At 40.4% G+C, this 26,381-nt stretch overlaps 1 protein-coding gene across 5 annotated transcripts in view; it reads left to right on the top strand.

The window, feature by feature from the left end:
- The first annotated feature begins 693 nt into the window (after positions 1–693).
- usp2a (ubiquitin specific peptidase 2a) overlaps positions 694–26,381 on the top strand; it is a 60,487-nt gene continuing 34,799 nt past the window's right edge. For 2 of the 5 annotated variants that reach the window (XM_037775024.1, XM_037775019.1), the window contains exons 1-3: positions 3,230–3,379; positions 4,169–4,265; positions 19,692–20,547. In XM_037775024.1, coding sequence (XP_037630952.1) covers positions 19,765–20,547 — 783 coding nt within the window. In that variant the 5' untranslated portion in view covers positions 3,230–3,379; positions 4,169–4,265; positions 19,692–19,764. Of the gene's footprint in view, positions 931–3,229; positions 3,380–4,168; positions 4,266–19,691; positions 20,548–26,381 lie in introns of those variants that run through there. The other 3 variants (XM_037775021.1, XM_037775022.1, XM_037775023.1) reach the window with 3 other exon arrangements.

Raw genomic sequence — 26,381 nt, 5'->3', positions numbered from 1 at the left:
AACAGTGCTCCATTTAAAGAATATGGTTGGTATTAATCTGTATATGTTTTTAACTTTAAAAAAAAATACTATCATTCAATTTTAATGAAACTGGACTGATCTCCAGATTTCTAAGTTTAATAAAAATCTTTACTAATGGATGAAGAATTTTAAAAACAATTTTAAATTGAGTTGTCTCTAAGTCATTTAGAATGTTCATACATATTATTTTATGCATTACAGTGATGTCATCATCCTTTAATGTATTGTCTTCATATCACAATATTCCAGAAGTCTTAAATGCAAATAATGTTCCACATTAGGTTAATTCACCCTAAATATTATTATTAGAACTACTTTAACCGTATTAACTATTTATTTTCATTTACTTACTTACAACCATTAGTATTAATATTGTCCCTATACTACTTCTAAAATAGCGATACTTTCCCAGGGGTCAAAGCTGAGGTGAAAATTAATCATTATTGGAAATGAAGTGAGCGTCGTTCACCATTGCCTTCAAAAGCAGCCTTTTTTTTTCAATGAAAGCAAATCTTATGTTTACGTTCATCGCCATGGCGACGGTGTAAGGAGGCGGGTCGCTGCGCTGGGCTGCTGACGCTCACGGAGAGGTATGAACCAATCAGAAACGAGCTCTGTTAACCGGACTGACGTCACCGTTAAAGCGAGCATAACCGTTACTTGGTTGCTGAGAAACTCTACAACTGCAAGAGGACAGAAGATAATGGCTGTATATATATATATATATATATATATATATATATATATATACATACATATACCAGTGTAGTGTTGATTTAAAGCCCAGGACGGTGTAGTGCTCTATCCAACATACTCGGTCAACCGGTAAAAAGCAACAAAAACAGCCGTAAAGACACTTTTGGGGGCGTTTCGCTGCCTGTTTGGATCGAGATGAGCTCCAACTGGGAGGTGAGTGAATGCAGTTCAGTAGCTGTTAGCTGCCTCACAGCACCACAATAACCCTGATGAGAGGTGCAAGTCAAACTCCTCTCTACGGCAATGTTATATATATATATATATATAACGTACCTTATCAAACACTATAGAAGTCACAATGAGCCACTGAAATATGACCGCAGAACAGCTCTTTATTTTAGCATAATGTCAAGTTGTTAAGACAGGTACATTAACTACTTTCTATATAAACTACCCTACGGTCTGTTTGGGGGTTATAATAGCAGCTAAACTAACTCTAAACGTTCACAGTTTGAAGGTGTATTATATACCGTGAAATGTGTGTAGCAGTGCCCACATTTCGCTCACACACTCCGGGTTGATGCGGTGGTCTGTGAACACACTGCACCGTAGTGATGGGTGGGTCACGAACGAGCCGGTTCAAAGAGCCGGCTCTTTTAAGTGAACGATGAGAGACGGCTCCCATCCGAGAGACGTTTTTTTCTTTTTCTTTTTTTTTATTCAAGACAGAATGATAGGATGATCTTCTCCGCGCCACTGGCACTCCATGCACTGACTGTGACTGAATGTTGTGTTAATGATGTCCGTGCGACCAATCAGGTGATGACAGACAAGGATCATACCATCAAGCAGGGAGTGGCGGGGGTGCACCCTGCGCTGTTGGTCTACAGGTACAGAGCAGGAGGGAGAGTAGGAGAGAAAGAGAGAGAGGAGTGCGGTGCGCGAATAGCAGACAAGATGAGTGACAGTCGGAAACTAAGCAGCATGTAAAATTATGATATTCTGGAAATTATAGGGTTTAGTATTGTAACAGACTCTCCTACATTTGTTCATGGGTTAAAACGGTATTTTGGCGAAGAAGATGTTTGGTCCTTTTCTGTTGCCGTAGGGCAGGAAGATGAGTTGGGGGAGCTTCCACCACGGGTCTGTTGTGGTGTGGAAGGAGAAATAAATAAAGCTGGCGGCAGTTGCTGCTCACTTTTCATTCACCACGTCGTTTGTTATTTTTATGTTATATCAGTTAGACGAACCCAAGGCGCACGGCTACAGTATAATTATATTGAATCATTTAAGTGATGTATGTGCACACATAATCATAGGTCAAAACAGCTAAAGCTAAATTTGTCTGAATTATAAAAGGCAGAAGTGGTAAAAACGAAGAGCTGTTTGGGAGCCGAAAGAGCCGGCTCTTCTTTGGAGAGCTGAGCCAAATGATCCGGCTCACTAAAAAGAGCCGGAATTCCCATCACTAGTGCACCGCAGATGAGCTACTGTTTACTGGAGTTAGCTAGTTAGCGAGTTAACTAACCGGTGCGGGACGTTCACCGCGGTTACACGGACGAAATAAGTCACGCAGGCTAGTTAGTTAGTCAATAAACGTTGTGTTCACTTTGTGGTTCGCTTAAATTACCTCCTAGTCCAGTGGACTTGAGGGACGGTGAGTTTTGGCTGATACAACCTCCTCTCCGCCCCCCTTCATCAGTACTCTGTCAACCTGCCCCGCTGCATCCATCACCCAGCAACCAGCTCTGTGTGTCTGAGTGGTTATCTAATCACGTGTGGAAGAACGTTATCTCCACACTTTAATGCGGAATATTTCATATACATTGCCTCAAATCAGTGTGTTCATAGATTAACCGGCCACACTGCGGTGCATCGAGTATGGCTTCTGTTGTGGTGTCGTCCCATCTCTTCCTAGTAGTGTCATGTAATGTAATGCTATACCCCTCCACGGAGACCGTCCACCACAGTACTACGTCTGTCTTTTTTCCATTGTCTTACACACATACGTCAAACTGGTTTCCCTGTGCTAGAAAATAATCGAATTTACTGGTAAATACATCAGTTTTGCAACTACATTATATACACATGTGGCCAAAATAAGGGAGACGAGGTAGACTTTTATTTTGAAGAAATTACACTGTAGAAGATAAAGTCATATAAAGCTGAAACACAGTCAGAACCATCAGTGTTGTAATTGATGACAAATTTGCACGTTGCTATGTGAAATCTGACAGCAAACAAATGACTTAGTGTGGCAGTTTGGGGGTGTATACACAGCAGCAATGCAGCAATGTTACTGGAGGAACGCAGTGGATGAATCATGATCCAGTGGAGCTCACATCAGAGTTTAATTTCTGTGAAAGCAGCCAATCTGCTGGCTAAAGCAGCAGCAGCAGCAGCGGTGTGGACTCAATGCTTACCCAGCTTGGCTTATAAAAAGCCTTAATGCTAGTCCTTTAAGAGCAAATTGGAATGCCACTGAGTGTTGAGTGACCTGCAGAGGTCATAGGCGTCTGCTATATTTACCGGCACTGTAACTTGATCTGTGGCATTCTGGATCGCTGTGCTCATACTATCCTCTCACACTCTGGGGCCACAGCCTCCCAAGTAGCACCCCATTGCTTTCTGTCTATTGGCCTGGCCGCTCAGAACAACAAGGGTGAGCCTCTTACAAACCAACTTAACTGCCACTCTTCCTCCCTTTTCTTCTTTTAGGTACCTGCTTGACAGTTTAATGCGTACTGTGTGGGCTCAGCTGTAGGGCACGTCGGATTAACGTTTAGGAAAGTTCTGGATTTTTCTAGCACGAGTTGAAGAACTGTGAACAGCTCTTCAGGGCAGGGCATGTCACCAGTTGATATGTGGCAAGGTTGCATTGAATAATGAAAATGTATAAGGTTGTGATGGTGAAATATGCGCTTTGAAACAAGTGCTGAAAGTGCCACATAATGAAGCCGTACAAGATGGAGCCAACCTATCGACTTTCTCTTTACGTGAGCTTTATAATTGAGCAACTTCTCCGGATTTGATAATACGAGCTGAAGGATGCATCATCAATCTTTAATGGTTGGACATGAAATCCGGAGAATGTGTTGACCGGTGGCCTGTACGTTCACTTCATGCTGAACGTGAACAGTTTTCTGAGAGAGACAGCCCTAAACAGATCAAGGAGATGTCGATTTCTGCTATCTTTGTCAATTTATAGCGCTATAGGTAATAGGATATTTGTCACATGCAGCGTTTGCTATACTCGGGCAGGGATTTCCTGTCCAACTAGACAGTTTGATAGCAGTGTTTGACAGCATATGATCAAGTGATGCTGTATGTATTTGTAAAAGAAATTCCCCAGTCGACAGAAAAAGATAAAACATTTTTAATGTTTCTGGTTCAGCGGTCTGTCCTCTGTGGTGACAGGTATGTCATGTAACATGTCTGTGTGTTTCCGCAGGAGTGTGTGTACACTGTGGGGTAGCAACAGTAGGATGAGCAGCCCAAGAGCCATCACAGCCTGCGGGGACTGACATACACCGCTACAAATACGGCAGGTACTTCACACACACAGAAGCTGTCCCAGTTGACAATGTGAAATGTGAAATATCCTCAAGTACATGTAGTTCATAGTGCATTCCACAGTTTTACATCACTGGCCGCATGATTCAGATGTATCACAGCAAAATTGACTGGCCCCTTTATGAAAGAGAGTCAGAAAAAGTTAGAAAAATAAGTTATGTTTTATCAGCTTACCAATGACTCACGGAAATGACTAAACTAGAAAGGTGATGCTTCACGACGGTTCCTTCTCAGTTTACCGCATTACTGCCATGTAGACATTTAGACTTTCACACTAATGTAGAATTGAAAGTGCAGCTTACACTGCTAAAAGTTTTTGACAATGCCAATATCAGTCTGAAAACATTATCAAACAGTTTTGTTTGCACAAACGCATTATCAACAAATATCCACTGCGTTAGACACCAAAACTGCCATCCAACGTATCTATTATATAATGCAGTGATGGTAATATATTCAGATCTCTAATGGAGATATAGTGGAGAAAGCCAGAGAAAACTAATGTTTTTTTTTTTTAGCTTTATAAAGATGTGCACTGATTTGGCTTCTCTGAGAGCCGCGGAGCAACAACAGCAAAAGCACAATCCCCTGTAGTTTTCATCCTTGACCTTTCCAGAGGTCCCCTCTCTGATGATCTGAAGCTCATCCTCAAGGTCAGAGGACATAACTCTTCCTTTAAATACAGAGGTGCCTGACCATCTGCTTTTGTTAAAAGCCTCACTGCAGTGTTCTGGACCAGCTGGAGTTGTTTTCAGCAGCAGGTGAACAAAGCATTACAATAGGCGAAGCAGTGCTTGAAGTACTGTACACAGTACCGACGCTTCTACATGTTACTCCTAGGAGTACCGTGACTTTCTCTTGCGTACCGGAACTTCTCACAAGCTGCTGGTACTCTTTTCTGCTCTTTCAATATCAGGTACTCTGGGAGATTCACAATGGAGATTCATAACAGCGCAGCGCCAGCGTTTTTACGCCGCCCCTAATAAGCCATATGGATATAAAAGCAAATGTGGATAGATTCTAGATGAGCCAACGCACGGCACGATGGAGGGGGGTTGAGAACGACGCTGCTGTAATATTGATACCAAACCCAATAGCATCCTGACTGAATGAATAGCTCACATACACCTCAGCTCTGCATGTATACCTGCCAGTCTGGCTGGCTGCTGTTGATTCCAGGCTATAGACATCCTATAATATACAGTATTATAGAGAGATACTACAAATAACACAGGTATTAACACTATATACAAATACACCACCATAACCCTATAATGTTTCAGTGTGAATATTATAGGAGTATTATAGGCCGACTATAGAAGATGCATAGCCCAAGTATAATAAATAATAAATAAATAGGAACAAGAGATTGCTGATACCGGTCAATGCACCCGCCAACATGTGAATAAGGGGAATACTGGCACTTCTTTTTTTCCCCTTCAAGCACTGACGCAAAGTATAACTGTGCTTAACAGTATCTGGTAACCACTCATAGTGCTATAGCCACTTTTGCAAAATGACAGGGGGACAGGGGCCAATTAATAAATACACAAACATTTATAATATTTATCAGATAAAATGAATAAACGTGAAAAGGCCCATAACTCATCTTTCTATGAAATTCTTTACTTTCAAATTAATTTGACGGACATTCTTTTTTTTTGTGTTTCTTTTATAAATAAGCTCTATTAGTCTATGTTGATGCTTTTAAGCACTCTGGCACCATATTTACATTAAAAGTACAAAAAAAATCCATTTATTTTTATTGTGCATTAGAAATTGGTAGGCAGGGCCATCCAGTATCTGGCCAGTAAGTTGAGTATCACTAAGCTGGACTGATAAATCGGCCAGGCTGATATATCAGCTGATAATAGCTTTTTGCAGATCCATCAGTATCGGTGTATATTGGCAGCAGATAATTAACAACAAATTGCAGTGCAGAAATGCCAAATGTGGTTTGAGGTAATTTAGAAACACTGTCCCATTTAAGAATCCGGTGATACAAGACCTATCATGATACAGGAGTAACGATTCAATATATTGCGATATATTGCGATACTGTAAGTAAGGCAAACTGTCAGTTAGTTGTAGTATAAAGACACACCATATATACAATCTGACTAAAAAAAGAACTTATGTGAGATGGCTATTATGGTGACTAACATCATTACACACATGAATACAATTGGACTCATTGGATCCACAAGAGTCAGAGCTTTCCCAGTCATACCCAATTTATGCTATTTTAAGACTGTTTAGGGACCCCGGTATTCAGAAATATTCAAACCTATCATTTTTCGTGGGCATGTCTGTAAAGGCGTGACTTGTGGGTAGTATCCATATTGAACACATTTTCATATACACATCTTGAGGTCAGAGGTCAAGGGACCCCTTTGAAAATGGCCATGCCAGTTTTTTCTTGCTAAAATTTTGCGTAACTTTGGAGCGTTATTTAACCTCCTTCACGACATGCAAGTATGACAGCTTTTTGTAGAAACGATACAGTATCACAAAACAAAAAATTGCGATACTCATGTGTATCAATAGTTTCTTACACCCCTAATGTATAATGGTCACAAGGCTTAAAAAAAAAGTATTTTTAAGGGACCGATATCAAGATTGTTTGTTTCTATAATATGTACATAATAATTAAAAAAAATATAAATATTTTTAAACTCCCAAATATCAATACCAGTACCGGCTTAAAAAAATCCAGTATAAGTTGGACTATAGTATCTGTGCCAGTAAAAATAATTTCTTTAATTTGTCTCTCTAGCTTCATAGAGTTATTGCGATAATAGAGAGATAATAAAAAAACGATGATAAGATATTTCAATGCAACTCATTTTGTAGCCAAAGGAGGGCAGCAGGTACACACACCGCATATTAAAACATGATCATTTATTAAGACATGGAATATTTTGGTCTGACATATAAAATTTAAATGTATTGTTCAAGGTATCCCAGCCCACCTTTTAACAGTGTCTAACGCAGCACTTACTAGATTGCGCTTAGTCAGAACGTCGTTTGTGACAAAGAATGGCGGTCTCTGTTAAGTCCCGTCGGTGGAAACCAGATTAGAATTTATAGTGTTATTTTCCAGAATAGCTACAATTTGTACAGGAGGTAGTACTTGTCTTTAACAGTATAATCTTATAGGCCAAGTCTTTAAAATCAAATTTGAGTGACCTCATCATTGACACCTAGGTGAGCTGTTAGTGCTGCTGGTGATTGACGTTCTGTGAATAGATAGGAAGCAAGTGTTGAAAAGTGAAATTGTTCCACCACCAGTGTGAACTAATGCTTTAACCACTAGTTGCTTTAGCCACTTCTGAGTATCTAATGCCTCTCTTGGCATCACTCAGTGGAATGGCAGAGATTGATAGGTGTTTCAAATAATAATGGTATCTAATTGACCAAATGATTAGCTCAATGAATAAAGAATTATGGGAGTCGGCTGCAGAGGCTAGCGCATCAATCACTGCAGCCTCTCTGAGGTCACTGCTGCTTTTATGGCCTCTCATGTGAGTCACCAACAGATGGTGGTAATGATAAATGCTAATTGGCTGCTTCTCTCCAGGTTTTCATATTGTAGAAACTTGGTTGTGCAGTTCAAAATTATAATGAGAGGTAAGAATTTCTTTGTAGCAGAAAATGCAGTTGATCATGAAACCAAAAAAAAACAAGCTTTTCTCCTTAGTTGCAAACTTTGAATGCAGTGTTTTGTTTTTGAGAGTTTAATAAAGTAGGATGGGAAATGAAAGGTGACAGAGCTGCTATAGTCAGAACCCCAGAGCTGTGGAAGGCACTGCTGGAGGGGCCAGGACAAGGAAACACACTGATATTTAATCTCTTCTTTCACCGAATTTTTATGAACCAGATGTTTTTATTGCCACTTTAATTTTGTGGTTTTATTTGGCACTTGTAAGTGTTCATATGCCCTCATTGTGCATTTCTCTAGCTCATTTCCCTTTTTTCTAGCTGTAAATACTGCATGATATACAGCACTGTACTGACACACACTGGCTGAGGGGGAAATTAAAGTGTCAGTAGGCAGAATATTTTTGGCGTCATTGGGCAAAAATTCCATAATAACCTTTCAGCATATTGTAATTCAAGTGTTCTGAGAGACAACTAGACTTCTGCTCCTCCTCATGGCTCTGTTTTCAGGCTTTAAAAAATCTAGCCCGTGACGGGAGACTATGGCCAATCACAGGTCATTTCAGAGAGAGAGAGAGTGTTCCTATTGGCTGTTCATTCAACGGAGGCAGCTGTCAATCACTCGCAAACTCAGATCAAACGATCGAACTAGGCAGCGCTGATCAAATATGAATTAATATTCTGTTACTGTAATGTCTATTTCTCGCGTAAAATGTTTTCAGAAACATCTTGTAGTGTACTGTTCAGCTGTAAAATGAGAAAGTTTGCTCCGGCTGGTGGGCGGTGCTTGGTAATGCCTCAACTGATCTCAACATGGCCACAAACTTTCTCATTTTAAAGCTAAACAGTACACTAAAATATGTTTCTGAAAACATTTTATGCGAGAAATAGGCATTGCAGTAACAGAATATGAATTCATATTTGATCAACGCTGCCTAGTTTGACCATTTGATCGGAGTTTACGAGTGATTGACAGCTGCTCAGAGACGGCAAGGCTCCAGCTCGGCTCTGATTGGTTGTTTTCCTCCGGTCTGTGAAATCTTGCAGATGCCATTAGGAGCACCGGAGGACACCGGAGGAAACAGAGGCACATGATTTTTTTCAGATTACCTGTCTCATGCACTACTGTCAGGATATAGTGACCGTTCTATAAAAATATATATATTTTTCTATCATATTTGTTCCAACCTGCCTACCGCAGCTTTAAAGTGTAGTAGGGCGGTCTAAACAGTAGCTATGGGAAGGCTGGAGAAGGTTCAACTATGGCTTGTTAGAATAGCCAAGTAGTATATGAAACAGCTTGGCACTTAGTTGTAACGGGCAGAGAGGGAGGGCAGAGGCGTCAGTGTGGCCCTCACAGACATCAGCAGTCTCTTATCTGCTCACATTTCAGTGTATATATATAGCTGCCTGTAAGACCAAGCCAAAGCCAGCACTGCTCAGAGACCCCCATGTTGATTTCAATCATTATTCATTATGAGAACACTATGTCTACGTTGCTTCATTCGAAATCACATACTATGCACTACATACTCAATAGGTGTACTATTGTTCAACATACTATTGTGTGACTAAACAGTAGTATGTATCTTTTCGGACGCACTGAGCAGTAATTTACGTCGTCACTTCCAGAGAATCTCCTTGCTGGTTAGAGACGTGTAACCATGGTAACCCGTACCAACCTCATGTGACCAAAACGACGGTCGGTTAGAATCAAAGTCTGAATTAATTTAAAATATACATCGTCTGTTATGTCTGTTGTCATTACTACAGCATTGCATTGTGGGATATTTATGCCGCCGTAGTATCCAGCATTGCATACTGTAATATTTCACCGGAAATAGTATGCAATTTGCGTACTATTGGTTTCATACTAAGGTTTCGGACTTACTAAAATATCTCACATACTGTTTTAGTGTACTAAATAACATGTTAGTATGGAATTTCGGACAAAACCTAAGTGTTTGTTTATACTGCTACAAATGTTTTTGTTTATATTGTGGCAATAGTAACTATAGAATGTCTTATGGATTTATAAGTGTTAGAGAGAAAGCCAAAAAGCCATCAATCAAAGGTCAGCGACGGTCAGTAACGGCTAAGAATGAGAAGCTGCTAGCCGAATGTTTTGTACAATGTCAGCCAAGTAATCAGTTAAACATTTGTATTGACCAACAATCCTTATGAACTCACCACAGATATACTGTATGATGGCCAGTTTGTGCTGCATGGTAGTGAAATATTAAGCTATTTGTTGCACCTTCATTTGACTACACGTGTCCGCTTCTATCTTCATGGAAATAGGTGTGTAGCTGACCCAGCATTGAACTCGATTTTTACATAGAATCACAGCAGTCATCTCTATATTGTACTGATTCAGCCGGGATTGAGCTAGCCATTTACTATAGTACAGCATTTCTCCACACATTCACACACACAGACGCACATACTCTCACTGCCAAATCACCAGAGAGCATCCATGCTGATGTTACATTCACACAATGTCACCTCGGGGCACGGCGGCTATGGCGTAGTGCGTCATCACACACACTCTCCTACGGCACTTGAGATTGGCTCTGCTCTTTAATATGCCAGGAGGAGACCTGGGAGGACAATATATACTGTAAGAGATCTGACTCACTGACTCATTAGAATGATGGATTTTCAACAGAAGCACATTTCAGCGAGATAATAAACCCAGTCAGAATCAACAAGAGAATTAGCAATGAATGTGTGGCTCTTTGAAAAGTCCATAGAAATGTATATGTTAAGAATTCAGGCTTCTTACAAATACTTTTCTACATATTAATCACTCAGGTTTATCTTAAGTTTTTTCATTGAAGATAGTTGAGATGCAGTTGTATTTAGGGTTCATATTATGACTTCTACATTTTATAATATTCACAGGAAGACATCGATGGATGACAGAACCTGCCAAAATAAAAAATAAATAAATAAATGACTTGATGAATAAATATGTAAGTAGATGTAGCAAAAATAATATTACAAATACATGAAGCCATTAATTAATTGATAAAATATGACATAAATTGTTATTTCTGTTTTAATTTGTTTCTTCATTTATTTATCTTTTTAATAATTCCCTTATTTATTTACTCTTCTGATATAATTTTCCCTTTTATTTATTTATGTATTCATTTTTTATTATTTTAAAATGTATTAATTTATTTTTGCATTTATTATTTATTTATTAATTTTGCACTTACTTTGTATTCATCTTTAAATGTATGTAGTTATTTATGTTTTTATGCATTTATTTATGCACAATTTTCCCCTCTGCATTTCACTCCTTATTTATTTCCCTAAATTTATACTGTATATGTCTGTATTCTTTTCTTTATACATTTCTTTACACATTTCTTCAAGCATTTCTGCCTCATTATGCAAATGGGAGCTGTCACTCAACACATGTCATGCAAATAAAAAATAAATGCAAAAATAAATAAGTTTAAAAATGTATAATAAATACATAAATAATTGAAAGTGAAAATTAAACAGAAGAGTAAATAAATATAGACAAAGATAAATAAATAAAGACGCAAATTGAAACAGAAAAAGTTTATGTCACATTCTATCAATTAATTAATTTTACAGTTATTTTTAATATCTTTGCTACATTTAATGACATTTATTTATTTATTCATTCATTTATTTTGTATTTTGGCAGGTTCCGTCCTCCATAGATTAGCCCTTTTTTGCTGAGTGAGGTTCCTAACTGAGTGAAATGACCTGTAAGTCTCTAAGTAGCAGCCATGATCAGAGCTGGACAAATTCTCTAAATGTTAAAGAATGATGCTTCGATGCTTCCTTCCTCAAATCCTTTAGCATAGGATATACTGGACCATCCTTTAACAAAGGAAAGAAGATAATACCGTCCCACAATTCCTTGTGGCAGCAACGTTTAATGCGATGCACCATCCGTCGTAACAGTTTAATTGTACACTATGGATAAATTGAAAACATCCTTCTTAGGAGGTGTGATTGTGTTTTGGAAAGGAATCCTTAATTGAATTGTACAGCATTGAGCTTGTCACTGTAATCAGTTTCTATGTGTTATAAATAGAGTAGCTTTATAAAAAAAAAGCAAGCATCCGTAGCCTAGTGTTAGTGTAGTCGGATTCTCTTAGCACTGCGGTTGTCTTTCCTAAGTCCTTATGAATTCTCCTTCACATCTTTCCTTGACGTCATGACATTTTCCATCTAGATTAAGGAAAATTGGTTAGGAAAAGATTGGGGCATCATTTTTTTGACTATTCGACCGCAACCAAAGTCTCCAAACCACTTATTTGTCTTCTTTTTGACAGTACTTAACTGTAGTTTCAGATCCCTCAAATGAAAGGTCATATGTTTTTGCAGCATGCTGGCCACCTGGTGAATGTAAGTCCAGTATTCAACAGGTTTGTGAGAGCGTTGCAGACTCTAAAACCAAAACAATGGGCTAAAAGGTGCTAAAATGTTTCGTTGAGCTGAGGGCAGCTGCACTACAGGCAACCCCTTTCACATTACACAAATTCCTTTATTCCATTCTTCTAATACAAATAATGAATAGTGCAGCTTTAAAAACAAAAGTAAGTGACATCATAAGTGACACCCAGGTGAGCTTTGGTACTGCTGGTGATTGACACTTTATGAATGTCTTGAACTTGCTCTTGAATCCACTTCCAGGTAGTGCACTCGTGGTTCCTAAAAAGTTTTTAGCTCGGTTTTCTGAAACCTGCCCAGTAAGTGAAACCCCATCTCTCAAGCTCTTTGCCAAAGATTGCCAGCAGTCAGCTGCTAAAATCTTCTCTTCCACTGTGCTCATGCAGTCACTTCTGTTGACTGCTTTCTTAATAGAAGCTGGGCAGACCAATCAGCTCTTTTGTAGTAGTATTTTCACTTGGGCTGCCGAAGTTAACGCAATAATAACGCGTTAACGCAAATTTGTTTTAAAGCTGCAGTGGGTAGAAATGGAGCAAATATGATTAAAAAAAGTCATTTTTATAAAACAGTCACTATATCCTGACAGTAGTGCATGAGACAGGTAATCTGAAAAAAATGATGTGCCTCTGTATCCTCCGGTGCTCCTAACGGCATCTGCTGTACAGCTTCCGTCTATGAGAGCCAGCTGTCAATCACTCGCAAACTCCGACCAAACAGTCAAACTAGGCATTACTGATCAAATATGAATTAATATTCTGTTACTGCAATGCCTATTTCTCGCCAAATGAGAACGTTTGTGACCCGGCAGCCTTGTTGAGATCTGCTGAGGGAATACCAAGCACCGCCCACCAGCCGTAGCACAGCCAATAGGAACGCTCTCTCTCTGAAATGACCTGTGATTGGCCAAAGTCTTCCGTCATGGGCTAGATTTTTTAAAGCCTGAAAACAGAGCCATGAGGAGGTGCAGGAATTTAGTTATCTCTCACAACACTTGAATTACAATATGCTGAAAGGTTATTATGGAATTTTTGCCCAATGATGCCAAAAATATACTGCCTACTGCCCCTTTAATGCCACTAATTTCTTTAATGCATTAACGCAACTTGGGATTTTTAGGTTGTAGCGGTCTCAGGTTTAAAGCTAGAGTGAAGATACTGGCATCATATGAAAACCTAAGGAATCCATTGGTACCAACCATGTCATAATAGCTTGTCGCAAAGGAGGCTTAATAACACTCGTGAGGAAAAACTGGCATGGCCATTGTTAAAAGGCTCCCTTGACCTTTGATATGTGAATGAATGTGATTAATTTGCGATTAATCGCGATTCACTATGGGCAATCATACGATTAATCGTGATTAAATGTTTTAATCAATTGACAGCCCTAATTGCTATTCTTCATTATTTCCTCTCACCTCTCATATTTGATTCTATCTTATCCTGTTCTATAATTGTAGTTCTATTTTTTTTCTTGTCCTGGGTGGTCTTCTAATAAAGGAAGGAAAGGAATACAGAGCATTAGGTTCAGCCACCACTCTGTAGCTCTGATAGTAAGTGTAAATTGGCCTGCTGCTACTTTTAAGTCCTTTATGCGTCGGTAGCAAGTAAACAAATGCAGCTCGTTGCCACGGTAGCTATGGTAACTACTGGTTAACACAACCTCAGGGGAGGCTGAAAATGCAGAGTAGCCAGAGTGCACTTGTGTATGTGTGTGTGTGTGTGTGTGTGTGGCGCGTATGCTCATGCCTGTGCGTGTGTTGTTGTTTCCGTGGAGACATCTCCTCTCAGAAGTGAAATCCATAGTTTGCCATCATCTTATCAACCATGTGTGTCCATGTTGTGTGGTGGTGTTACTCCCACGGGTGTGATTTGCTGTTTGCACTTCACTCTTAGCAGCTCGCCCACCAGGCTCGCCCGAGCTTGTTTCAGTCCGCTGCCCTGGGTCTGTGGCTGTGACACAGCTGTGGGAATACTGAGAGGTGCATGCATGAGGCAGATGGGGTAAGGTTCAACCAAGGCCAAAATGGTGCAGTCAAGGGTTCAAAGGACATACAGGGTTGTACATTGAGGGTTGTCGAGTTCCAAAATATCATAGAGCCCCAAATAAACACAAGAAAACCACAGACCTCTATTTGATAAGACCTTGTCTTTGTTGTTCATGATTGGGTATTGTCTAACTGTTAATTTTAGAACCATTGCTTTAGTGGAGAGCCGTGTTTATACAGTGAGTCTTACCGACAGTTTTGTCAGAAAACACAATTTATGGTTCTACGGATCATCCGGGATTCTCACTGTAATGTCACTCACACATTTTTTCATCCGTGTGTCTACACAGTGTGAGGAGACACATAATGAAGGTTTGAGCTAGTGTGATGATAAGGAGGTGCTGGTCTTATACCAGCTGCAGCCTTGTAAGTCGATGGAATTTGCAGTGATGAATAAGGATGCACCGATCCAACATTTTCGGTCCCCATACCGATACCTATGCTTTGGGTTACTCGGTATCGGCCGATACCGAGTAACGATCCAAAAGTCACAGCTGATTATAACTGACACAGTATAACATGCTTAAAGAAATAATGAATAAATAGGAATAAGTCGCAAGATATTGCTGATACCGTACGATACACACGCCAACATGTGAATAAGTGGAGTACGAGCACTTGTTTTTTTCCACTTCAAACACCGATATTCACATAACATAAACAAACATTTCTGATACTGCTGATTTAAAACACCACTGGCTCTAAAATACCAAATTCTTCTCTTGAAATATATCATCGTCATACAACATTTGGGTCTGATGCTGGCTCAGACCGGCTCAGTTCACTTTAAAACTAGGCCGTTAAAAAAGGTTAATAGCTTAGCAACCATTCTATCTGCAACAGTAGAGTTAGTGCACCGGGTTGATTCTGCGGTCTTTTAGTATGTTTGTAACCCGTAAGTAAAGTCCTGTCTGTCGCAGCTGAGTTCATGGCTGATTGTCGGCGCCCTCATTCACCGGTGAGGGGAGCTACAATGCAGAAAGCTACTGATTCAGGATTCAATATTAAAGATTTATTCATTCATACTGATCACCACTAGTCTTAAAGAGAAGTGGGGCTTGCATGACAGGTGACTCAAACTATCACACTTTTGGTTGTTTGTTCCAACTTTCTGGCACCGGTAACTGACAAAAGCGGTGATGAAGAATAAAATCAAGATCCAAAAACTGTGGATGATGTCAGAGACACCGTGTGTCCATGTTTTACTGTTGCCATCTGCATTACAGAACCAAAATAACCCTCCAAACACCACTGCTGCCAAATTCTAGAAACAAACCTCATGCATCTACCAAGCCTGCCTTTAGCTAGCTGACTTACAGCAAGGCCAGCTTCTCAGTGCTGTTAGCCCGGCTGGCTTAGCAGTACTCAACGGAATGGCCACAGCCGCCTGGCCCGGCTCTGTGTGTTTTGGCCAGCAGTGTGTGTTGGCCTGTCTCCAGCACGCTGCCTGTCTGCCTACTCCAGATCCATATGCTGAATTATTGATAAAGCTGTGGTCACAGAGAGAGAGAGAGAGAGAGAGAGAGAGATGCAGAGGAGGGGAGAAAGCCATAGAGACCCAGAAGGAGGGGAAATTGCACTGAGGAGAAGAAGTAGGTGCACTCGGAAGAGAAGGCAGGGTGCCGAGGAGGAAGAGGGAGAGCGAGAGAGGATAGGGAGCAGTAAGAGAGAGAGAGAGAGAGAAGAGGGAGGAGAGACAGATTAAAGAAATAGGAGCCTCCCCCACTGAACTCAACACGGATCAGCAACACCAGATACTTTTATTTATTCAGTCGCTGGCTGCTGTGCATGTGAACAAGAGCCTCTCTCTGCCTCGGCCGCCACAGGAACACACTGTGCTCGCCGCCCGGCTTTACCTCCAATACCCCACTGCTGGACTCTCCCATTATAGCCGTGGGAGACACACGCACTTTAATGAGAGACGGAGGAGGGCTGGGCCGGTGACCCGCAAGAGAGGGGATTTGCAATTTGAGATGTCAAAACAGTCAGGAGAGATTCTGTTCCATATTTGGGCGTTTCTGCAACTACGAGCCTTTTTAAGTCCCAGCAGTGAAATTTTGGATTTACGTTCAAATTTGCAGTGCAATGCTTGATAAATATATACACAGTGTTATTACCCATCTTGTCATGAAAAAAATAATTACTAAATATTGTGATTTAATAAAATGTGTGAAGCATTTTATGGATCCAAACACCACTTTTCTTCATGTCCCACAACTGTGGTCTCAATGTTGAGATATGTAAAAAGAGCTAATTCAATCATGATATGACATTATGTCAAATGGAATTGCTTCGTATACATATTATTTTACACCACATTCAAATAATTTTTTTGTTTACAAATCATTTATGTGATTTTTTTTTCATCTAATTTCGCCTGTCCCATACATCTGATGAGACGATAAAAGTTTTATTCAAAGCCAAACAAATCTGGTTTCTATGGAAACAGTTAACAGGTGAGCTCATGTATGACAGGTTGGGTCGCCCACATAGGTGACCCTCTAGATCAAGGAAAACAAGGTTAAGATTTCCTTTTCTCCTGAAGTATTTATTGTTTGTCATTACCATACAGCTTAGTAATTGTGTATTTTGGACTACATTTATAAAAAAAAACAAAAAAAAAACACCTTAATATCACTGTTGAATTTGTGTATATTAGATGCTAAGAGTCAATGCTGATGTAGCAGATCTTGCTAAATGCCATTATCTTTAAAATTAGAAAAAATGTAATTTCTGCAACCTACATGCGGAAAAAACATTAGAATTGCAATATCTGTCATAAAAAAACAACATATTTTATATTTTTGTGTATGACGACTGACATCTATGGTTTCTAAATTGTTCAGGGTGTAGAGAAAATCATGAAATTTCCTATTTTCAAAAAAAAATGTATATCAATATTTACAATGATGCACAAAGTTTGATGACAATTTAGTTTAAATGTCTTAAAAATATTATATGAATTAAAAAAGGAAAATGTATAAAATGAAAGTTATTGTAATATTGCAGTAAGGACATTTAGTAAGAACAAGTGATGAAAAGCATAAAAATAAACATGCAGATTAAAATCTTAACCACTATATGTAATTTTGTGTACCTGTTTATACGTATTACATACTCTGATGGTTAAAATTCATTGAGGTTGGGTTTTTTTTATTTAGGAAAGTCAAAAGTGACCATAGTTGCAGAAACGCCCATTTACATTTATCTCCTGGATGTTTGAATGGGGTTGAAGTCGGTAGGAGAACGGGGTCCTGGCGGGTTTTCCAAGTGAGTGGATTTAAAGGTCAGTAGACGATGCTGTGCCTTCCTTGAGCATTAGATCACTCCTAAATAGTGTATCAGCAAGCATGTTAGCTAGTGTCACTACAGATCTGTCCCTTCTGGATTGTATAGCATGCTCCTCAGAGTTACGTGATGTGGGCTCATGGTATAGTACCCATGTGTGACCAGACTAATAGGGCTGTCAATTGATTAAAGAATTTAATTGCAATTAATCCAATAATAGTCCATAGTTAAGTGTGATTAATCACAAATTAATTGACACATTAATTGACAAATCTGAGAATTTGTATCTGTTCAAAATGTACCTTAAAGTAAGATATGTCAAGTATTTAATACTCTTATCAACATGGGATTGGACAAATATGCTGCTTTATGCAGATGTATGTATATATATATATTATTGGAAATCAATTAACAACACAAAACAATGACAAATATTGTGCAGAAACCCTCACAGGTACTGCATTTAGCATAAAAAATATGCTCAACTCATAACATGGCAAACTGCAGCCCAACAGGCAACAACAGCTGTCAGTGTGTCAGTGTGTCAGTGTGCTGACTTGACTATGACTTGCCCCAAACTGCATGGGATGAGCATTAAGTCTGTAAAGGGGAGAATAGTGGGTACCCATAGAACCCATTTTCATTCACATATCTTGAGGTCAGAGGTCAAGGGACCCCTTTGAAAAGGGCCATGCTAGTTTTTCCTCGCCAAAATTTAGCTTAAGTTTGGAGTGTTATTTAGCCTCCGCGACAAGCTAGTGTGACATGGTTGGTACCGATGGATATGGTGCCAGTATCTTCACTCTAGTTTTAAAACTGAGCCACTACAACCTCCGAAAGATTGATTGCGTTAATGTGTTCAAGAAATTAGTGGCGTTAAAACTAATTTGCGTTACTTTGACAGCCCCGATATTCACATAACATAAACAAACATTTCTGATACCATGTACTGGTGATTTAAAACACCACTGGCTCTGAAACACCAAATTCTTCTCTTGAAAAGATATCATCGTTATACAACATTTGGGTCCGATGCTGGCTCAGACTGGTTAAGTTCAGTACATAACTACGCCATTAAAAAGGTAAATAGCTTATCAACCATTCTATCTGCAACAGTAGAGTTAGTGAACCGGGCTGATTCTGCGTTTTTTTAGCATGTTTGTAACCGTAAGTAAAGTCCTGTCTGTCACAGCTGAGTTCATGGTTGATTGTGGACGCCCTCATTCACCAGTGAGGGGAGCTACAATACAGAAAGCTACTGATTCAGGATTCAATGTTAAAGATTTGTTCATTCATACTGATCACCTTTAGTCTTAAAGAAAATAATGTTTTGGGGCTTGCATGACGGGTGACTCAAACTATCACAGCACCGATGACCACAAAAGTGGTGACGGAGAGTAAATCCAGAACCAAAATTCATTAGGTTTTCTAGTTTCATATGAAACCAGTATCTTCACTCTAGCTTTAAAACTGAGCACGCTACAACCTAAAAATCGCAAGTTGCGTTAATGCGTTAAAGAAATTAGTGTCATTTAAACAAATTTGTGTTAATGTGTTATTATCGCGTTATCTTTGACAGCCCTAGGAAAAACACATTGAAAAAAATCTATAGCATACTTTGAAAATGAGTTGGGGTAATGTAAAGGGAATGTGATTTGTATTAAATGGGTTCAAGCATAAAAAAAGTGCTGATATAATCCTTTAAATAGCAGGACAATGAGTATCAGTGTTTGGTATTCGGTGATGTGTTACACAGTTAGCATAGCATATATCACATTAGATTTTCAGTTTTCATATTATGCCAAAAGGTGGAAGTGTTATTCGGTGATGCACCTTCTTGAATCATTCTGTGTCTTTAAAAGCAGATTAATGCTTAGTGAAGCAAGGGTAACTGCTGTTGCTGTAGTGTAAGTATTGATTTGATTGTTGCTGATGAACTAATACTCGTGTCTCTTTGCTGTGGCTGCAGTCGATGCAGTCTTCCAGAGGCTCTCCCTTCCTGTGGCTGAGAAACCAGCAGCAGCAGCAGCAGCAGCAGCAGCATGTCCCGCGTCTCCTCCACCGCCAAGCGCTACGCTGGCCCCTCCTACACCAGCCACTACAGCTCTTACAGCTCCTCCCTGACCCCGGGCCTTAGCTCCTACGGCGAGCGGGACAGGCTGTCCTCCTACAAGTCCCCCACCTCCTCCTCCACCTCTTCCTCAGGTTACTCCTCCTCCAGCTATCTGAGCAGCTCCGCCGCCCGCAGCCGCAACTACAGCACCTCCTCAGACCCCGACCGTGACCGGGGTCGAACCGTCCCACGCACTGACATCCTCGGAAGCAGCATCAGCAGCCGCCGGAGCGAGAGCCTCAGCAGAACCCCTGTCAAGAGCTACGGAGGGTCGGGGCTGAGTGGGGGATCGGCCTACACCGGCTACAGTTCCTACTCTTCGTCCTCGGCCCACTCCAGCTACCTCTCCTCTTCACCGGTGGCCTCCAGCATCTCTCTCAACCGACGGAGATCTGTATCCCAGAGTGACTTGAGCAGGGACCTGGCCTCTCTGGGCCTCAATGATGCCTCCTCCTCTTCCTCCACCGCGTCTTCTTCCACCAGTGCCCTGCGGAGCTACCGCAGTCGGGCCAACGATGTGGCCAACTCGTATGGCACTAGCTCCCGCCCGAGCTACTCAGGCCTGTCACGGAGCTCTACTCAGGAGGCCCTCTCGCGGAGCTCCACCCAGGAGGCCTTCAGCAGCAGCAGCAGCAGCAGCAGAGCATTCAGCTCTTCGACATGGGAGCCGAGCAGTAACGGGCTGTCCAACTCCCCCACCAGGGACTCCACGGTAAGAGAATGTCCTCTGTTTTCGCACATACTGGCTTGAGGCTTGCTGCTTTTATTGGGGGTACACTGCTCCAGAGTGGATCAATATCCAGTGGCTGAGTAAGGCTGAATGGATCCATAGCTGCTGTCATGACAGCGGAGGCACACTGGTTTCATTTCTTTAGTTTCACACACATGGTAAAGCCCAACAATGCTTTGTGGCTTCTGAGAATACTGGCTTTTACCAAATGGGGGCACTATTGTTCAAATTAATTTGAATGCACTTGAAGTCTTGGTTTACAATAATATACCAGACATGTTACACTCTCATGCCTTTAACACATTCCTTAGTCGACTCTTTGAGCTATTCAGTAAAATGACGGGTACAAGATGTCTTATTTGTTTTCTGACATAATAAGAAACCTATCATAAGCTAATCGGAGGTGATTATTCCAGTGTACGTAAGTAGTTCCATGGTTATGTGACAAATGAGCATGGATACCTGACCCCTTCTTACCCAGCAATTAGCTAGCTTACACCTCTCAGAAGGAGCTGCTTGGCTCTGATGAGCTGCAGGCCACTAGCCTCATCTCTAAGCTCAGTATGAATGACCTAAGCTTCCTCTATGCAGGTCGGAAAGCACAACTGACCCACTTCCCCTCGGGATTAATCCCGATAACCGCTTACGAGAGAGGAGGAGGGTGGGGAGAGTGGATGGTAGGAAGGATGAAGAGTGGAAAAGAGAATTAGGGAGAATTTGTGTTAAGTCTTTACTTGAAAGTGCTTTTCAGTGCATTTCAGGTAGTTATAACCATGAATAAACATCTCTCGGAATATGATTTTCAAACATAGGCTCAAACATACATTCACTATACTATTATGCTCAATGTGGCATAAAAAATTCAGAGCGAGTTCTGTTGCACATCCTGTTCATTATTTCACACTCTTATTGTTGTAACTACCATAAGTCATGTACATGTGGACTTGCGGTGTAAAGGGCCGTCCACACAAAGAACGATAACTATACATTAGGGCTGTCAATCGATTAAAATATTTAATCGCAGTTAATCGCATAATAGTCCATAGTTAAGTGTGATTATTGCAAATTAATCAACACATTAATTGACAAATCTGACAATTTTTATCTGTTCAAAGTGAACCTTAAAGGGAGATTTTGTCAAGTATTTAATACTCAAATATATTTGCTATATATATAAACTGGAAAAACAAAGTTCGTAAACTTGTGTTTGGTGGATTATTTCTCTGTTGTTACAATGCTAATGGTCATTGTATTTTACATGGTTGGAAAGCCTGTTTATTTACCTTCACAATGATGTCCCACTTGTAAGGACCATGCATATTTGTGGGATGAGCAGCACAGCTGATTATGTGGGTTGCGCCCAAGAAAAATTTGCCAAAATGCTCTGCCAATGGTAAACAGTGTATTCTCCTGTTGGTATTAACTCTTGTTTTGAGTTGTTTTGGTGGATTGGATGATTGAATTCTCTATCAGTAACAAGGAACAAACAAGACATATTGGCTTAATCCACCGTCAGGAGCCTCAGTAGCGGTGGAAGATCCATACGCAGCCACAACAGCCTGGCACCTCCTCCTCATGCTGGTCACCAACCTGGTCACACGTTGCTGTGGGATGGCGTTCCATTCCTCAACCAGGATTCGTTGCAGGTCAGCCAGTGTGGTTGTGTTGGTCACTCTAACACGTACAGCACGTCCAAGCTGATCCCACAAGTGTTGAATTGGGTTGAGGTCTGGACTCTTGGCAGGCCGTTCCATTCTCTCTACTCCCACATTGTGGAGGTAGTCTGTGATAACCCTGGCTCTGTGGGGGCGAGCGTTGTCATCTTGGAGAATGAAGTTAGGTCCCAGATTGTGGAGATATGGGATCGCCACTGGCTGCAGAATCTCATCCCGATATCCCACTGCATTGAGATGGCCTTCAATGGTGACAAGCCTTGTGTTGTCAGTGACGGAGATGCCGACCACCAAAAGCTGCAACAATCAGCATAGTGTTCTCCGCGTCATCTCCATACTTTGACCCTGCCATCCAGCTTTGGCAGACAGAACCTGGACTCATCACTGAACATGACATTCCCCCACATGTTCAGGTTCCATTGTCTGTGTTGTCGACACCAGCGAAAACGGGCCTGATGGTGAAGGGCAGTCATTGCAGGCTTCCTGGTAGCCTTATGAGAATTTACCTTTTACCATTGGCAGAGCATTTTGGCAAATTTTTCTTGGGTGCTACCCACATAATCAGTTCTGCTGCTCATCCCACAAATGCATGAGCCTTACAAGTTGGACATCATTGCGAAGGTAAATAAACAGCCTTCCAACGATGTAAAATACAATGCCAATTAGCATTGTAACAACAGAGAAATAATCCACCAAACACAAGTTTCCGAACTTTGTTTTTCCAGTATATTTACTATTGGAAATCAATTAACAACACAAAACAATGACAAATATTGTCCAGAAATCCTCACAGGTACTGCATTTAGCATAAAAATATGCTCAAATCATAACAACAGGCAGCATCAGCTGTCAGTGTGTCAGTGTGCTGACTTGACTATGACTTGCCCCAAACTGCATGGGATGAGCATAAAGTCTGTAGGCAAAAAACAACAAATGTATACTGCATGCAAAAAACAACATGGTTTTTGCCCCAAACTGCATGTGATTATTATAAAGTGGGCATGTCTGTAAGGGGGAGACTCGTGGGTACCCATAGAACCCATTTTCATTCACATATCTTGAGGTCAGAGGTCAAGGGACTCCTTTGAAAAGCGCCATGCTAGTTTTTCCTCGCCAAAATTTAGCGTAAGTTTGGAGCGTTATTTAACCTCCTTCATGACAAGCTAGTATGACATGGCTACCAATGAATTCCTCAGGTTTTCTAGTTTCATATGATGCCAGTATCTTCACTCTAGCTTTTTAAAACCTTTAAACCCGCTACAACTTAAAAATCACAAGTTGCGATAATGCGTTAAAGAAATTAGTGGTATTAATTAGTAAATTAATTGCGTTAAATTTGACAGCCCTTGTTGCAGCCCTAAACAACCACATCAAAGACTAACCACTCAAAATGTACCATAGAGTCAATTCAGCACCTTTATTCTTACATAATTTCAACAAAAGCCGAAAACATTCTCATCTTATTCTTATTTTGGCTGACTAGACGTCTGCTCAGGTTGGAAGTGTGAGGCACTATACTGGGACATCGTGCACTAATTAGAATGTCCGTATCATAGAAATGTCTGTGTTCTGTAGTGCGTACACACTCACTCAGTCTTGAGAAGAGGTTTGATCAGCCAAATTAATTTGAATTACCTGTGTGGGTTTACCATGGATGTGCAAGGTCTTTAACCTATTTGAAAATGTTACATCATTAGTACACTAAAAGTATTTATGTTCGATGTTGTAGGTCTCATACAGTGTTACATACAGGACTTGCAGGACTTGCTGTATGCACTTGAATGACTCTAGAATATGGAATAAGGAAGGTTTAACAATATTAACTAAGTGGTCTTGTGGGGCTGCCTGCTGCCATGAGGTGTACTTGAACAAATAATCCCAGCTGTACATTTCCTAATCAGTGAGGTGCTCCTTTTTATTTTATGGTCTCCATTCAGAAATAGCCTAATGGGACCTGACACACCCTGCCCATTACAAAGTCCTAGGCTCTCCCAGTCAAAGATGAAGATCACTTTATCACCATGAGACTACTGAGAGAGGGTTGTACTAAAACAAAAATGTAAACACTTGATAAAATAATTATTTTTTTGCCTGCAAAAATACTAATTTTACAGTGTCCTATGAGCCTGCAGTTCATAACTGTGAAACACAAAGAAGTTGTTTGATATGTCTCTTCACCATGGACCATGAACCAATGTTCATGTGGCAATATCAGTTTAGGTGATAAAAACCTAAAACACAAAACAATTACTCAGCAAATTAGAGGTGAGACAAAACGTAGCTTAAAATTCTCCTTTGAACCCGCACTTCCTGAAGTGGATTTGGCGAGCTTGAACTTGTCTTTTATTCTCATTTAACCCATCAAGTAATCAACACCTATCCATCATGCACAGACTGAGAAGTACAGGGCTTTAACTGGATGTCACCAGCTGGGCTATTCGTACTGTTAATTAACCACAGGCCTCTGTTACCCCAGGCACATTTAATCACCCTCCTCCCCCGGGGCAGGGCATCTGCACAGTCTGCAGAAACCATGCTTAGTGAGGGTCCTCAGTTTGAAATTGTGTTATGTTTACATAATGGTAAATGTGTAGTACTGAAACAATCGGACAGTTGAAACAAGACTATGCGACTTTTGCTAAACAGCAACCACTGTGAGTAGGGGTGTTAGAAAATATCGATACACATGAGTATCGTGACATTATGTTTTGCGATACTGTATCGATTCTCCCTCGTTTTTTTATAAACCTCTTAAAAATCATGACCGCTTTTCCATCTTTTGGAGGTTGTAGCAGTTTTAAAGCTAGAGTGAAATTACTGACATATGAAACCAGACAACCTAATGAATCCATTGGTACCAACCGTGTCATACTAGTTAAACTTTGGCAAGCAAAAACTGGCATGGCAATTTTCAAAGGGGTCCCTGGACCTCTGACCTCCAGATATGTGAATGAAAATGGATTCTACGGGTGCCCACGAGTCTCCCCTTTACAGACATGCCCACTTTATAATAATCACATGCAGTTTGGGGCAAAAACCATGTTGTTTTTTGCATGCAGTATACATTTGTTGTTTTTTGCCTATTCTAAAATGGTGTATTTCTGGTGTGTTTTTTATAATATTGCAGTTTTCCTAAAGTTAAATATAAAAAAAATATATTGCCTTGCTTACAGTATTGCAATATATCGTGATATATTGAATCGTTACCCAAGTATCATGATACGTATCGTATCACCAGATTCTTGCCATAACTGTGACACAAGTGACAGTTATGGGATAATGGTACATTTAGTATAAATGTAGCTAAAGCTGACAGTTATGGGATAATGGTACATTTAGTATAAATGTAGCTAGAGCTGTCAAAGTTAACGCGATAACAACATATTAACACAAATTTGTTTTAACGCCACTAACGCATTAACGCAACTTGCGATTTTTAGGTTGTAGCGGGCTCATTTTTAAACCATTGGTACCATGTCATATTAGCAACACCGTTGAACAAATTGTGTTGGTCAACCCAAACTCCAGCTCTCTAGTCCTTGGTCTTGTTTGGTGTATAAACAACTACATATTCCTCTACCGCAATTTGATCATTACCTATCAGCTGCTCCCTGTTTTCCTATGAACATAGTCAGCTCCTCATTCTCCTTCCAAAATTTTATTCAGCACTTTAATTTGATTTTCTGATTGAGTTGCCAAGTATGTTAGGTAAGCGCTCTCCCGTTTTCCCTCCATGTACTGTGTTCTTCTCACTTTGTCCAATCTCAGCACGTACAATCTGACCTCATTTAGATTTTTGTTGTCGTTGTAGTTTTGTTTTAAGTTTCCTAGCATCCAGTGAATGCAATGATGCCAGTCCTACAGAATGACAAAAGAACAACTCAAATCAACACTAATTCCCCTCTTGTTGTTGTGTTTGAATGTTTATACTCACTCTCCTGAAATAGCGTTGGCAAAACAAGGTAAACCCAGTTCTGTTGATTTCTCAGAAGCTTACAACACAAAAACAACACAAAAATAGCAGCTGGTGGTGCCTCGTGGTCTTGTTCATCTTGTGCCATGTTTATGATTAAGACAAGCTGGTTGACAACATGACTGTTGTTGTTGTTTTCCCTGTTTCTCATGCTTGACAATCATATCAGA

This window comes from Sebastes umbrosus, chromosome 7 (genome assembly GCF_015220745.1).
Source record: "Sebastes umbrosus isolate fSebUmb1 chromosome 7, fSebUmb1.pri, whole genome shotgun sequence".
In the NCBI taxonomy this organism is placed as follows: Eukaryota; Metazoa; Chordata; class Actinopteri; order Perciformes; family Sebastidae; genus Sebastes; species Sebastes umbrosus.
The sequence above is the reverse complement of the archived record's forward strand: the minus strand, read 5'-3'. Positions and strand labels throughout refer to the sequence as shown.